The following is a 13,320-nucleotide window of genomic DNA, read 5'->3' as shown; positions in this document are numbered from 1 at the left end:
CCAGAAATTTTTAAATTAAGGATAAAAATATTTACGTGAATCAAATACATGGCATTAATGTGTCTGTATTAAGGACTTTGTGCATACTTGGTATTGTAGGTATTTGCAGTGTTTAAGAGAATTTAGCCTGTTACAGTAAGAAATTAGTCTTGCCATTCTAATTTTTTTAACTTTTTTAATACATTTATTTATTTATGGCTGTGTTGGGTCTTCATTGCTGTGCACACGCTTTCTCTAGTTGTGGCGAGCGGGGGCTACTCTTCGTTGCGGTGTGCGGGCTTTTCATTGCGGTGGCTTCTCTTGTTGCGGAGCACGGGCTCTAGGCTCAAGGGCTTCAGTAGTTGTAGCACGTGGGCTCAGTAGTTGTGGCTCGCGGGCTCTAGAGCGCAGGCTCAGTAGTTGTGGCGCACGGGCTTAGTTGCTCCGCGGCATGTGGAATCTTCCCTGACCAGGGCTCCAACCCATGTCCCCTGCATTGGCAGATGGATTCTTAACCACTGCACCACCAGGGAAGTCCGCCATTCTACTTTTAAACGTTTAATTAGTTTAGATGTGTGGTTTGAAATAGAATTTTCCTTTAAAATTAGTTTTGGAACATTTAAGAAAACAGGAATTTAATCACCATATTCATAAATTTTTAGATTTCTAAGAATTTTTTTAGGTATTCAGGAATGTGTAGTTGGTTAGCACAGATAACTGAATTACTTTGTAAGGACATGGAATATGTTAAACTTATAAAGTATATTTTTAAATGTTCAAAGGAGTATTTTAAACTACATTTATAAATGGTACCAAATAGTCATCAAATACAACCATTTAAAGTGATTATTAAAATATACTTGTTTGTAAGTTAAACATAAAAGCTTAAAGAAGAACTGAGCTTCTGATTTGCATCTTTAACATAGGGAACATACATTTGAAAAAGCCAAAGTAGCCCCCTAAACGTTCTTTCCTGGGCACAAAAGAACATTTTAAAAATTCGCATTGACACTGCGAGACCAGTCCATTTTCTGGACTGTTTTCATCTACACAGTGCAGAGTAGTGTCATTGATTGTATTTCCTGGTGTTCCCATGTTTGCTGGTTTTACTGAGCCTTCAGAAAAGAGAGTGGCCTCTGATGATGCAATAACTGAAGCCAGGCTCGGGCACAGAGCTGGCAGTGGTGGCACTGGAACTGAACCCGGAACTATCTCTCCCCAGCGCCCCCCTTTCTCTGCACTGTGCCGCCTCCAGGTGGATCATTGTGCTGACTTGAAGAGGGTCTCCCACTGCATTGTGGAAGAACTGAGAGACGGGAGCAGGGCTCCCCTGTGGCCGGTGTGGTTGTTGCAGAGGAGTTCAGCTAAATATACTCTAAGAAAAAGTAAAATTCAGAGACTATATCATTGAGTCTCCATCCTCAATAGGGACTTTTCCTCCCTGGCCAAAATTGGAGTTTTGAGACTACATATTTCCAAGTAAGGTGGCTTTAAAAAAACAAAAACAAAAAAACAACAGATTGTTAAGCAACTGGTTCCTTCAATAAATCAGGCTGCTTGCCTGGAAGTGTGTGTGTGTGTGTGTGTGTGTGTGTGTGTGTGTGTGTGTGTGTAAACACACGTGCTCATGGTGGGAAGAAGTTATGTCAGTGGAATTAGGAGTGCTACATTCCACCAATTACAGATTCTTTGGGGACCAAAACTCCTCATTTGAAGTACAAGTATCTTTTGGCAGAAATAAAAAACAAGATAAGGTAACAATTACTTGGAATCAATCACTTAGGTACTGGTGCACTTGACTTGGGAGCATTTGGATGCATTGCATAGTGTACTGAAAGTTTTGTAACTAATGTCTTAAAAATAGGTGGAATATGGGCAGAGATGTGGAAGTAGAAAATGAGCACAGAAAACGAGATGTCAAGGAACTGGAGACAAATTTGCACCCACCTGCTTAGCAGTTCTGAAGACTGGGGGGTTGGGAGTGGGGATGGAGGTATGACTTCATGCTCTGGTACTTCCCAGGTTGCCGGCCCCTGGAGGTTCAGCTGGAGTCTGCCAATGAGAGCTTCAGCTGCCACTGGATATACCTGGCACATTTAGATCTTAATAAATGTTCATTGAACACAATTTGTTTTCAGAGCAAAGGAATGGGGCTAGGAAAATATACAAATCACAACTCTGGAAAGTTTATAAAACAATTTATTTTAAAACTCTCTTATTATGCTTTAAAATTTCCAGAGAGGGGGAATTTACTACCTATGGAGACAGCCTGTGCCATTTTCTGGCAGCTCTAAATATTAAAAATTCTCCTATAGAGAACCTAATCTATATGTCCGTCACTACAGCAATTCACTGATGCCCTATCACTTTAAGCCGTTCAGAATAAATCCAATTCCTCATCACACCCAACTTTTTAAATATTTTCAAGAGTGTTTCATGCCCCTTGCCCTCCAAAATTGCCTCATCAGACAACAGCACAAGCTATAAAATGGCCTCTAATGTTTGATCCAATCATTCTACCTAGTAAAATAGGCTAAATGGAACTAACTCAAAGTGAGGAGGAGTAAACTTGTGCAACCCGTTTATACTTTTCTTTTTGTAACCAAAAAAAAGCTTAGAAATAATACAAATTCCCCAAAATTGAGAGTGACTAAAAAATGATGGGGCAACTACTTACAGTGCTTTAACTGAAGTGTCAAGTCATCACTTTAACTGAAGACAAATACACAGAAACTACACTGATGCATGGAAATGTGTGTGGGCAATGCTACATGAAGAAAAGAGAACATAAAACTATTTCCAGGGGACTTCCCTGGCAATGGTTAAGAATGGTTAAGTGGTTAAGACTCCGCCCTACCACTGCAGGGGGCACGGGTTCAATGCCTGGTCAGGGAATTAAGATCCTGCATTCCTCGTGGCCAAAAAAACAAAACAAACAAAACAGAAAAAAAAACCCGTATTTTCAAATGGATTACAACTATGTAAAAGAATCCCTGGTTTTGTACACCAATAAAGTCCATAAGTGAATTTGGACTTTTCCAGAATTCCATCTCCAAACCAATGCTTCCTCCAGACTCATCTAGCCCAGTGAACCTACATCTGACCCAGGAGACATTCCACATGTGCTTTTTTTTTCTTTTAATTAAAGTATAATTGACATATAACATTATACCAGTTTCAGGTATACAACATAATGATTCAATATTTGTATACACTGCAAAATGATCACTGCAATAAGTCTACTTAACATCCGTCACCATACCTAGTTACAAAAACATTTTTTCTTGCGATGAGAACTTTTAAGATCTAATCTCTTGGCAACTTTCAAATATGCGGTACGGTATTATTAATTATCGTCACCATGCTGTACCTTGCATCTCATGACTTATTTTATACGTGGAAGTTTGTATCTTTTGATCCCTTTCACCCATTTCACAACCCCCCCCCACCCATGGCTCTGGCAAGGCAACCAGCAATCTGTTCCCTGTATCTATGAGCTTTTTTTTTTTAATTTCACACGTAAGTGAGATCACATAGTATTTGTCTTTCTCTGACTTATTTTACCTAGCATAATGCCCTCCAGGTCCATCCAAACTTTTGCAAATGGCAAGATTTAATTCTTTTTTTACGGTTGAATAATATTCCATTGTATATACATACCATATTTTCTTTGTCCATTCATCTATCAGTGGACACGGGCTGATTCCATATCGTGGCTATTATAAATAATGCTGCAATGAACATGGAGGTGCACATATCTTTTCAAGTTAGTGTTTTCGTTTCTTTTTTTAAATTTTTTTGGCTACACTGAGCAGCTTGTGGGAATCCTAGTTCCCTGACCAAGGATTGAACCTGGGCCCTTGGCAGTGAAAGCAAGACGTCCCAACCACTGGACCGCCAGGGAATTCCTCAAGTTAGTGTTTTCATTTTCTTTGGACAAATACCCAAAAGTGGAATTGCTAGATCATATGGCAGTTCTAGTTTGAATTTTTTGAAGAACTTCCATACTGTTTTCCATAAGGGCTGCACCCCACATTTCTTTTTAATTCTGTCCTGTGCATTTTCCACTTGCAAATATCAACCAACAGACAAAGAACTTGTGAGAGCTAAGGCCAGGAAGAAAGGAAAGCTATGCAGCAGACTCCATGCCTTGGCCTCCCCACTTGTTCCTGGTTTCTATCTCTCACCTGTTCCCACCACAATTCTTATTATATAGGGATTTCTGCTTCCCTTACAGTCTTCACCTGGATTGGTGACATCTTTTGGAAACTTATCAGACACTATCTAGAATACAGCAGGGACAAAACAGACAAGGTCCTTGACTTCACGAAGCTTGTTTTCAAATGATACGTGATGGCAGAGGTGGGCCTATTACGAGAGACAAGAAATATCCAAAGAAATGAATACATAATCAAATAGAGATAAATGCTGTGAGGAAAACAAAACAAAAACATACATTATGGGGAGGGACAACAGGTGAGAGACCAGTTTAGTCCACTTTAGGTCAGGGAAGACATTTGAGAATGTAAAACTTCAGTTAGGACCTGAAGGATGAGAGCCAGCCCTTAGAATTGTGAAAAGAAGCTTCCAAACAGAAGGAAAAGAGAGTAAGAAGGCCGCAAATTAGGAATAAGCAAGGCCTGTGTGAAGAACTGGAAGGCCACCACGGCTGGAGGATCACTAGTGGCTTCCCACAACAGGGTCGTGGTAAGAGATGAGGCTGGAGAGATAGGAGAAAAGGAGTCATGATGCAAATGGGAGGCCGTTAGAAAGGGTTGATGTGATCTGATTGAGGTTTTCAGAAGATCACTCTAGTGAGGGTGCAGGGAACGCCTTCTCAGGTGGGGAGAGTGGAGCATGTAGACCAGTATGGAAACTAATGCACTAGTGAAGGCAAGATGGTGGTGGTGTGGGCTTTGGCGACACCCACTTCAGAGCAGACAAGTTAAATATAAATGTTTAAAGGAATATTAGCAATAAAATAAAACCAAAACTAAGGGGAAATTAAACAAAAAATAGAATCAACGTATGTATACTACACAGATTTCTTATCCTGCAGTAGCTAAGGTTTGGCCCCCAGTTTCCTTGGAAGGCATGAGTAACAAGAACATGTTCCCTCAAGTCTGTCCCTTCCTGTCCCCCAAATTCCCCTTTGTGGTCCTTCATTAATTCCCGCTTAACTTGAGGCATGCAGCTCAAGCAGAGCCCTAGTCACTGCTACTCTCCAAGTGGACAAGTAGTGAGCAGCCTGAAGTCCCAACCCTATGTAGAATGGCCATTACAGCTCTTGGTGCACATAAGCCAGGTAATAAACATTAAAGGCACAAATGTTTCTTTCACCATCTCTCATGTTTGCATAACACTACTTCCCCATAAGAACCATATTGGAAATTTCTTGGGGATTATTTTAACTATTACTTACTCTAGAACAAGACTAGGGGGGAAATGGTTTCAATTTCTGACCCACAGTGACATATTTAACACTTTTAGAAACTCTTTCAGCACTGGCTACTACAAAAATTAACACTTTTTTTAAACATCTTTATTGGAGTATAATTGCTTTACAGTGGTGTGTTAGTTTCTGCTTTATAACAAAGTGAATCAGCTATAAAGTTAACACTTTTTAACATGACGGTTAGGTGGTGGAAAAGGTGATATAGTGCTCAAAATGCTTCTTTTATGGACCCTTGACAGCTTAGATGAAACCCTATAACTTAGTGGTTGAGAATGAAGCCTCTGGCGTCAGACTGCTGGGGTTCAAATCCTGGCTTCTCCACCTACTGTGTAGCTTACAGCTAGTTTTTTAATTTCAATAAGCCAGAATTTCATCTGTAAAATGGGAGTTTGATAAGCTCCAAAGGCTCTGAAATTGGAGAAATATAGTGAGAATTGTTTGTGAATACTGGAGAGAGCTTCTAAATCTGGTCTATTCCCAGCCTCTATTTCCTTCATTTTAATCTTTCCACTTCACATCTCCCCAAAAACATACACATCAACACACACTCCGTTGCACAGACACACAGGTAGCACACACATACACCCACTATTAGGTAAGAGCCTACATTCTTGGAGAAAGTGGTATTTAACCACTGTAAGCATGTCTGTCACCTTATTTAATAAAATAAACCTTTCTAATTTAGCACAAATTAAAACTCCTGGTAAGGAATAACTGGATCCCAGACGCTGCATCCAAAATCCCTCACCCCATAGGCTCAAAAACTTTCAATAACTCCCTTTTTCCCATGGGGAAAAAAATGATCCACTCAATTTTTCCCCAGGAGTCCACGGAATCCAAGAGCCAGTTTAATTTGTATGCCACTTCCTAATTGTGGGAACCTTGGATTCTACCAACTGTTCCCCAATTTGCTTGAGTATAAAGAATGTAAGACCTTGGGCTTCCCTGGTGGCGCAGTGGTTGAGAGTCTGCCTGCCGATGAAGGGGACACGGCTTCGTGCCCCGGTCCGGGAAGATGAAGGGGACACGGGTTCGTGCCCCGGTCCGGGAAGATCCCACATGCCGCGGAGCGGCTGGGCCCGTGAGCCATGGCCGCTGAGCCTGCACGTCCGGAGCCTGTGCTCCGCAGCGGGAGAGGCCACAGCAGTGAGAGGCCCGCGTAACGCAAAAAAAAAAAAAAAAAAAAAAAAAAGAATGTAAGACCTGGTAAGGGAAAGTTCAGACTCTGTCAACACTAGGAATGGGCGAGCTGGGTTTGAAACAAGTGAATAAGGTTCATAATACACCCCCTAAGAAAGTTCCCTAAATTCTGGTCTCTGTAACCAACCACTGGGCAGCATTTACAGAGTGGACACCAGGGGGTAGCAAAATCTCACTCTCCCAGTTCTCGGCACTAATTATAAGGAAGCTGGAGAGTCTGGATGACTAGAGGGCCCATAACCCATTGATGGAAAAGATCTCCAGCTCCCTGCCTCTAACTCTGCTGGGAAGATGGTCACTGAGGTTTGATGCCCTAGATTATGTTTGGGTTTTTTTTGTTTTTTGTTTTTGATGCTATGGAGCAGAGGGATCTTCTTGCCTCCAAGAAAGATGAACATTTTCTCTCTCCTCTTTTCCAGTCCCGGAGGAGTGGAGAAAGGACGGAGATTAGCCTTCTGAGGAGGTGAGAGAAGAGCCCATCACCTAGGCGACGCCGTGCCCCCCCCCCCCCACTTCCCTCCCGCCCGCCTCTGTGCCAAAGACTTCCCTGAGGCTCCGGCCTCCTGGCTTCGTAGGAGCTGCATCCACCGGCAGGACGTTTTCTAAACGCTACCCCGCAGTCGCAGTGGTACTTGCCTTCACGTCCGTCTCTGGGGTCTATTTGGCTTTCCTATCTTCTCATAATGCCCACCCTTTAGAAGCGCCCCTCCCCACGCCCCCCACCCCTGCAGGACTTCCCGGTGCCTGCTCAGAGGAGGGGCAAGGCATCTCCCTGCTATGCCTAAGCCTCCCCCAGCCCTCCTGGGGGACCCTCGCCAGGGCTTCATTTCCCATCCAGACGCGGTGGAGGATGGGTGAGAATAGAACTTTCTTAACTAGCCTACCCCCTTTGTCTACTGCGTCAGACAGCCATCCCCGCCGCCAAGAGCCCTAGCGGCCCTGGGAGACTCTCTTTCGCCACCCCATAAGAAGGAAGGGTCTGGTATCCAGTACCGGATAGTGGGGCTGAACGGGGGGTCTGGTGCCTTCCCTCCGCTAGCTAAGGGAGATATAGGGGATGCGGAGGGGAAGGGGCAGTGAGGAAAGAACTCAGAAAACGTCCGCCGAAGCGCACGCCCCTGCAGGAGGATCCTGATCCCGGGACCCCGCGCGCATTCAGCCTCGACACCCACCCCCCTCCCCAGGCCTTCATCGCTCCCTAATTCCCCCACGCCTCCGCCCTCCCCAGGCCGCACAGAGGAGCCCATTGTCGGAGCCCGAAGGCTCGAGGCCCGAGGAGATGGGAGGGGAAGGAGGAAGGCGGGCAAGGCCCTGGAGAGTGGGAGGAATCCCCCGATTTTCCTGCCCTCGGCTCCACGGGAAGAGGGCAGGGGTTTTGGGGGGAGGTCTCTTCTGAGCCCCAGGTGCTGCCAAAATCTGGCAATGGAGGGGTGAAGAGGTTCCCAGGCGAGTTGGAGTCAGGAGGCTTCCGGCCATCAAACGACTCCAGTCCTAGGCTGGGGACCCCACGGATTTCATGCACGCCCCAGCCTCTGGACTGTCCCTTGCGGAGACTAAACTGATCCCGTAGGGAGCTAGGCGGTGGCGGGAAAAGAGGGGCGTCCTCGGCGGGACGGGCCTCCGAGGGTCAGGGTCGGGGCTACCGGCTGGAGGGCGGGGAGAAGGAAGAAGAGGGTTGCGGGAGAGCTGGGCAGATCGGGTGGGGGCGTAGGGGGAGCGGCCAGAGGCAAGGCGCGGGAGAGGGAGTCCCGGCTGGGGGTCCGACGCGGAGGCGGAGGCGGGCACTGAAGGGCGGGGCGGGGAGGGGCGGCCGTCTCGACCCTCCCTGGTGGGGCCCCGCGGCCTGGGAGCCCGAGCTGGCCGAGCCGCCACCGCGGCCGGAGCTGTCCCCTAGCCAGACCCGGCGAGACGCGAGCGGCGGGAGGGAGGCGGTGGCGCGCCCGGCCCCGCCCGCCCGCCCGAGCGTCGGACGCGGCCCCGAGCCGAGCCATGGTGAGTCCCGCGTCGCAACCCGGTGTCCCCTCCGCCTTCCCGCAGCCCGCTGTGGATCGCCAGCCCTCAGCTGGGTGCCTCTCTCTCCTGCTTGGAACTCTTGAGCGCTCCTGGGACTCTCCTCCCTCCCATCCCCCCTTCTTTTCTTTGATCTGTCTGCCCCACTGTCTGGCTCTGTCCCCACTGGGTATTGCCCTCACTCCTTTCTTCCTCCTCTTCTCCGCCCCTTCCCCCAACCTCCCTTAGGTCTCTCCCTCTAATCCACACACCTCCCCTCGCCCTCCTCTGTCCCGACGTGTGCCTTCCTTTGCAGGATCTTCCCTCCCCCTCCCGGTCCCAGCTCCTTACCCGCGGGAGACCCCTGCGGGATTGGACTGCAGAGGCCCTGGCAGGGGCCCGGGCTCGGGTCATGAGAACTGACCTGCCTGGCACCACCATTTTCCATCCCAGTCCCCAGCCCGGTGAGCTGGGCCCACCCATCCGGCCCTGGGGGACCGGCCACAGCTGTGGCTGGGCTGGGGCCAGGGACCTGGCCAAAAAGGGAAATTCCCGCGGAGAAAGAGAGGCTACCTCAGAGTGGTGGACAGAGTGGGGAGGGGGCTCACAGTGCCCGGGGGCGTGACGCTGCCAGAGGCGACACGAGATGCGGTGCGGGGGGAGAGGAGTGCCCCCGAGCTCACGCTGCAGGGAACAGAAACACTGTCCCAGAGCATTCCCGCTGCAGAGGGGAGGGGACACCGACAGGAGCTCCCTGCCGCGGGTTGGGGACCCTGGCAGCAGCAACTCAGGGCACAGGAAGCAGGAGGGTGCTGTTAAGGGACGTCCATGCCAACAGGAGTGGACACTATTCCTGTGAACTCTCGCTCCAAAAGTACTCTCTGAAGAGTAATTGCAGGTGTGGGCACTGCCAGGGAGAGCGCCCACTGCGGGAGGGATGGGGGGGGCACGGCCAACGGGGCGCTCACCGCAGGGAACGGAGGAGGGGGAGAGGCCCTGCCAGGGGGCGCTCACCGCAGGGTGGAGAGGGGGAGGAGAACAACCGGGGCTGCTCCTCTACAGAAGGAAGGGCACCCCCTGGCAGGGAGGCTGGAACAAGAAGAAAGAGGAACTGGGCCAGGGAGAGCTGACTCAGTCTCTCTGGTCTCCTCTTTGGTCCGGGCCGGCTGGAGGCCGGTCTCTGAGCTCCTGCCCGCCCCCTCCCACCCCATACCCCTCCTCCCCTCCTGCCGCTGCCGTTTCCTGTGGCTGAGACTCTCACTCAGCCATGAGCTCACCGCCCCTAATGGGTTGCAGCTGCCTCGCAGCTCCAACTCTAGCTCCCCCTTCCAGGCCTCGGAGAGGACGGCCCACTCTGCCTCCCCCGCGCCCATCTCCACCCTCCCCCCACCCACGCTCCCGGCGCTGGCCGGGTCCCCGGAACACTGGGGGGTCTGTCTGCTCGCCCACACACCTTGGGGCCGGGTCTCTGTGCTGACGCACTGACTGTCGGTCTCCGGAGTGGCTGCCTCGCTTCTCAGACGGTCGGGACAGGCAGGCAACACTCAGGCTGAGAGGACTTAAAGTGAAATATGCAGTATTGTCCTCAGGGCGAAGGCGGGCGGTGGGGGCGGGTTGCAATGGGGAGTAGAGAACTAGATAAACACTTCAGCGAGCTTCCCCCTTGCCCCGTCACAGCAAAGAAATCTGATAAAAGGAATTTCACAGCCACCTTGAAAGACAAATAGGGTTGCAGAGGAATAGCCAGAGGGGTGGCTGTTTAGGGTATGAGATGGAGAAAGATAGCCTACTGATTCACTTAGGGACACAAGTGTGGAGGAAGCAAGGCTGAGACTTTTGAGATAGTGGCTCCGGGTGGAGGTTGGTGGAGAGGCCCTACAGGAATCAGAAAATATTTCAGCTCCAATACATACCAGCAAGGCCTCCTCCTCCCTTCCCTACAAGTTCCTTTTGTGACTTTTTCCTCTTTCAACTGTCCCCACCCAAGTCTTTGTAACCCAATCCCACATGCTCCGGGAATGAGTGATTGCTGTAGAGCCACTCTGGGAGAGGATGAGGGGTGCTCGAAAGACTCAAGACAGATAGCCCTTCAGTCCTCCTTCTTCCCACCCAATGAACATCTCTAGCATATGATCGTTCATGGCTGGTGGTACCTCTACTTAAGACGGGGGTCTCTGTGGGAGGCCCTGAGAAGAGGGACTGGCAGGAGGGCTGTGTAAAAGGGCTCCACCCTCCAGAGCTCTCAGCCATCAGTGACTTCCCTGATGGCCCAGGGGCCCATCTCTTCCTGAGGAGGGCCTATGCAATCCTTGCAATTTACAAGAACCAGGCGCAGCCCTAATCAAAGTCCTTCACAAGAGTCTCCTCAGATCTCCAAAGCCAGCGTCTCAGAGTATACTGCTAGGGCTGTGCACTGCGACTGGGCCAGCCCCACTCCCATCTCATTCAGCCAGCATTTCCTGTCGTCTCTCTGCACACACTCTGTACGTGATGGGGCCCCTGGGGGACACAGCCAGCCTCCAAGGAGCCATGCTCGGGGGATCTCTAGGGATCTGCAGCCTGGTCTTGTCTCTCCCAGGAGCCTGAGCCAGTAGAGGACTGTGTGCAGAGTACTTTGGCTGCCCTGTACCCACCTTTCGAGGCAACAGCCCCTACACTGTTGGGCCAAGTGTTCCAGGTGGTGGAGAGGACTTATCGGGAGGATGCGCTGAGGTACACGCTGGACTTCCTGGTGCCCGCCAAGCACCTGCTTGCCAAGGTCCAGCAGGAAGCCTGTGTGAGTGAATGCATCCCTGTTCTATCTCCCCTAAGAGCCACTGCCTCACCCAAGACACCAGTCAGACTGACTAATCTCCCCTCATCCAGAGACATCGCCTCCCCTGATACTGGTCCCCCCATAGGCACGTGCCATTCGCATGCTAACACATAGACACTCATCTTCCCCAAATACTGACCCCTTAGAAACATCAGCTCCCAAAGACCCTGACCCTCCAGACCACATTCCAGACATTCCCTCCTCATATCAATTTTTCAAGATACTAACTCCCCCAGAAATGACTCAACAGAGTCACTTCTACAGATATAAAGAACTTCCAAGAGTCTCCGGCTCCTCCAAGGCAACGGCATCTGCTGACCATGTCTTTATACTGACTCAGTTCTTACTCTCCCACTCATGGAACTAGCTTCCTAGAGAAGCTTGCTACCCAGAAAACTGATCGGTCCCAATCCTTTCCTCTGTCACATGCACACCCCAAGATATCTCCTCCCGCTCCCCTGGGGTTATAACCCACCAGGCATAAGGCCACTCCTGCCTAGGGTAGCCCTATTCTAACTGCCCCCTCCTGCTGGTTTCATGAGCAGAGGCCTGAGCACAGCCTGCCCCTCTCTCCCCAGGCCCAGTACAGCGGCTTCCTCTTCTTCCACGAGGGCTGGCCCCTCTGCCTGCATGAGCAGGTAGTGGTGCAGCTAGCAGCACTCCCCTGGCAGCTGCTGCGCCCGGGAGACTTCTACCTGCAAGTGGTGCCCTCAGCAGCCCAAGCGCCCCGCCTGGCACTCAAGTGCCTGGCCCCAGGGGGTGGGCGAGTGCAGGAACTGCCTGTGCCCAATGAGGCTTGTGCTTACCTGTTCACACCTGAGTGGCTACAAGGCGTCAATAAGGACAGGCCAACAGGTCGCCTCAGCACCTGCCTTCTGTCTGCACCCTCTGGGATTCAGCGACTGCCCTGGGCCGAGCTCATCTGCCCTCGATTTGTACACAAAGGGGGCCTCATGGTTGGACATCGGCCAAGCACACTTCCCCCAGAAGTGCCCTCCGGCCCCCCAGGGCTCCCCAGCCCTCCACTCCCTGAGGAGGCCCTGGGCACTCGGAGTCCCGGGGATGGGCACAATGCCCCTGCTGAAGGACCTGAGGGCGAGTACGTGGAGCTGCTGGAGGTGACGCTGCCTGTGAGGGGGAGCCCCACGGACGCTGACGGCTCCTCGGGCCTCTCCAGGACCCGGACGGTACCCACACGCAAGGGTGCTGGGGGGAAGGGCCGGCATCGGAGACACCGGGCATGGATGCACCAGAAGGGCCTGGGGCCTCGGGACCAGGACGGAGCCCGCCCACCGGGTGAGGGGAGCAGCACTGGAGCCTCCCCTGCGTGTCCCCCGGGAGCCGAGGCTGAGGCTCTCCCTGAGGCAGCAGCCCTGGAGGTGTCTGAGCCCCCAGCAGAGGCGCTGGGGGAAGCCTCTGAGTTTTGCCCCCTGAGGCCAGGGGAGGTCGGAGGAGGAGCAGGCCAGGGGGCTGAAGGGCCACCCGGTACCCCTCGGAGAGCAGGCAAGGGAAACAGGAGAAAGAAGCGAGCTGCAGGCAGAGGGGCTCTTAACCGAGGAGGAGACAGTGCCCCACTGAGCCCCGGGGACAAGGAAGAGACCAGCCACCAGGAAGCCCTTGTCAGTCCGCCCCCACCAAGTGAACACGAGCTTCCAGGATGTGGCCCAGTTAAGGAGGAGCACGAAGGCTCGGGGAAGCCAGACCCTGAGCCGAGAGAGGAGCTCAAACCAGCAGACGAAGGAGAGCCTCGGCCCCCAGAAGCCTGTGGGCCTGTAGAAGAGAGGGCCAGAGAAAGAGAGCCGGAGGGGCCGAGGCTGGTGCGCGTGGCAGGTGAGATGACACCGAGGCCAGTGGGGCAAGGGCCGGGGTAGGTGAGGCCTAG

At 51.3% G+C, this 13,320-nt stretch overlaps 1 protein-coding gene and 1 long non-coding RNA gene across 7 annotated transcripts in view; one reads left to right on the top strand and one right to left on the bottom strand.

The window, feature by feature from the left end:
- Positions 1–204: 204 nt before the first annotated feature.
- LOC132420457 (uncharacterized) lies at positions 205–10,124 on the bottom strand. 2 transcript variants are annotated; one of them, XR_009518372.1, is made up of 3 exons: positions 10,077–10,124; positions 1,927–2,066; positions 205–470 (listed from the first exon to the last, which is right to left on the bottom strand). It is a non-coding gene; the product is annotated as an uncharacterized lncRNA (long non-coding RNA). The 2 variants fall into 2 exon arrangements; XR_009518373.1 differs by having other exon boundaries at positions 1,927–2,031; positions 10,077–10,109.
- The window catches only part of ARHGEF40 (Rho guanine nucleotide exchange factor 40), a 21,073-nt gene continuing 16,296 nt past the window's right edge, over positions 8,544–13,320 (top strand). For 2 of the 5 annotated variants that reach the window (XM_060004893.1, XM_060004890.1), the window contains exons 1-3: positions 8,557–8,626; positions 11,202–11,399; positions 12,017–13,268. In XM_060004893.1, the coding sequence (XP_059860876.1) occupies positions 8,624–8,626; positions 11,202–11,399; positions 12,017–13,268 (1,453 nt within the window). In that variant the 5' untranslated portion in view covers positions 8,557–8,623. Of the gene's footprint in view, positions 8,627–11,201; positions 11,400–12,016; positions 13,269–13,320 lie in introns of all 5 variants that reach the window. The other 3 variants (XM_060004892.1, XM_060004894.1, XM_060004891.1) reach the window with 3 other exon arrangements.

Source organism: Delphinus delphis, chromosome 2 (genome assembly GCF_949987515.2).
Source record: "Delphinus delphis chromosome 2, mDelDel1.2, whole genome shotgun sequence".
NCBI classification, from domain to species: domain Eukaryota; kingdom Metazoa; phylum Chordata; class Mammalia; order Artiodactyla; family Delphinidae; genus Delphinus; species Delphinus delphis.
The sequence above is the reverse complement of the archived record's forward strand: the minus strand, read 5'-3'. Positions and strand labels throughout refer to the sequence as shown.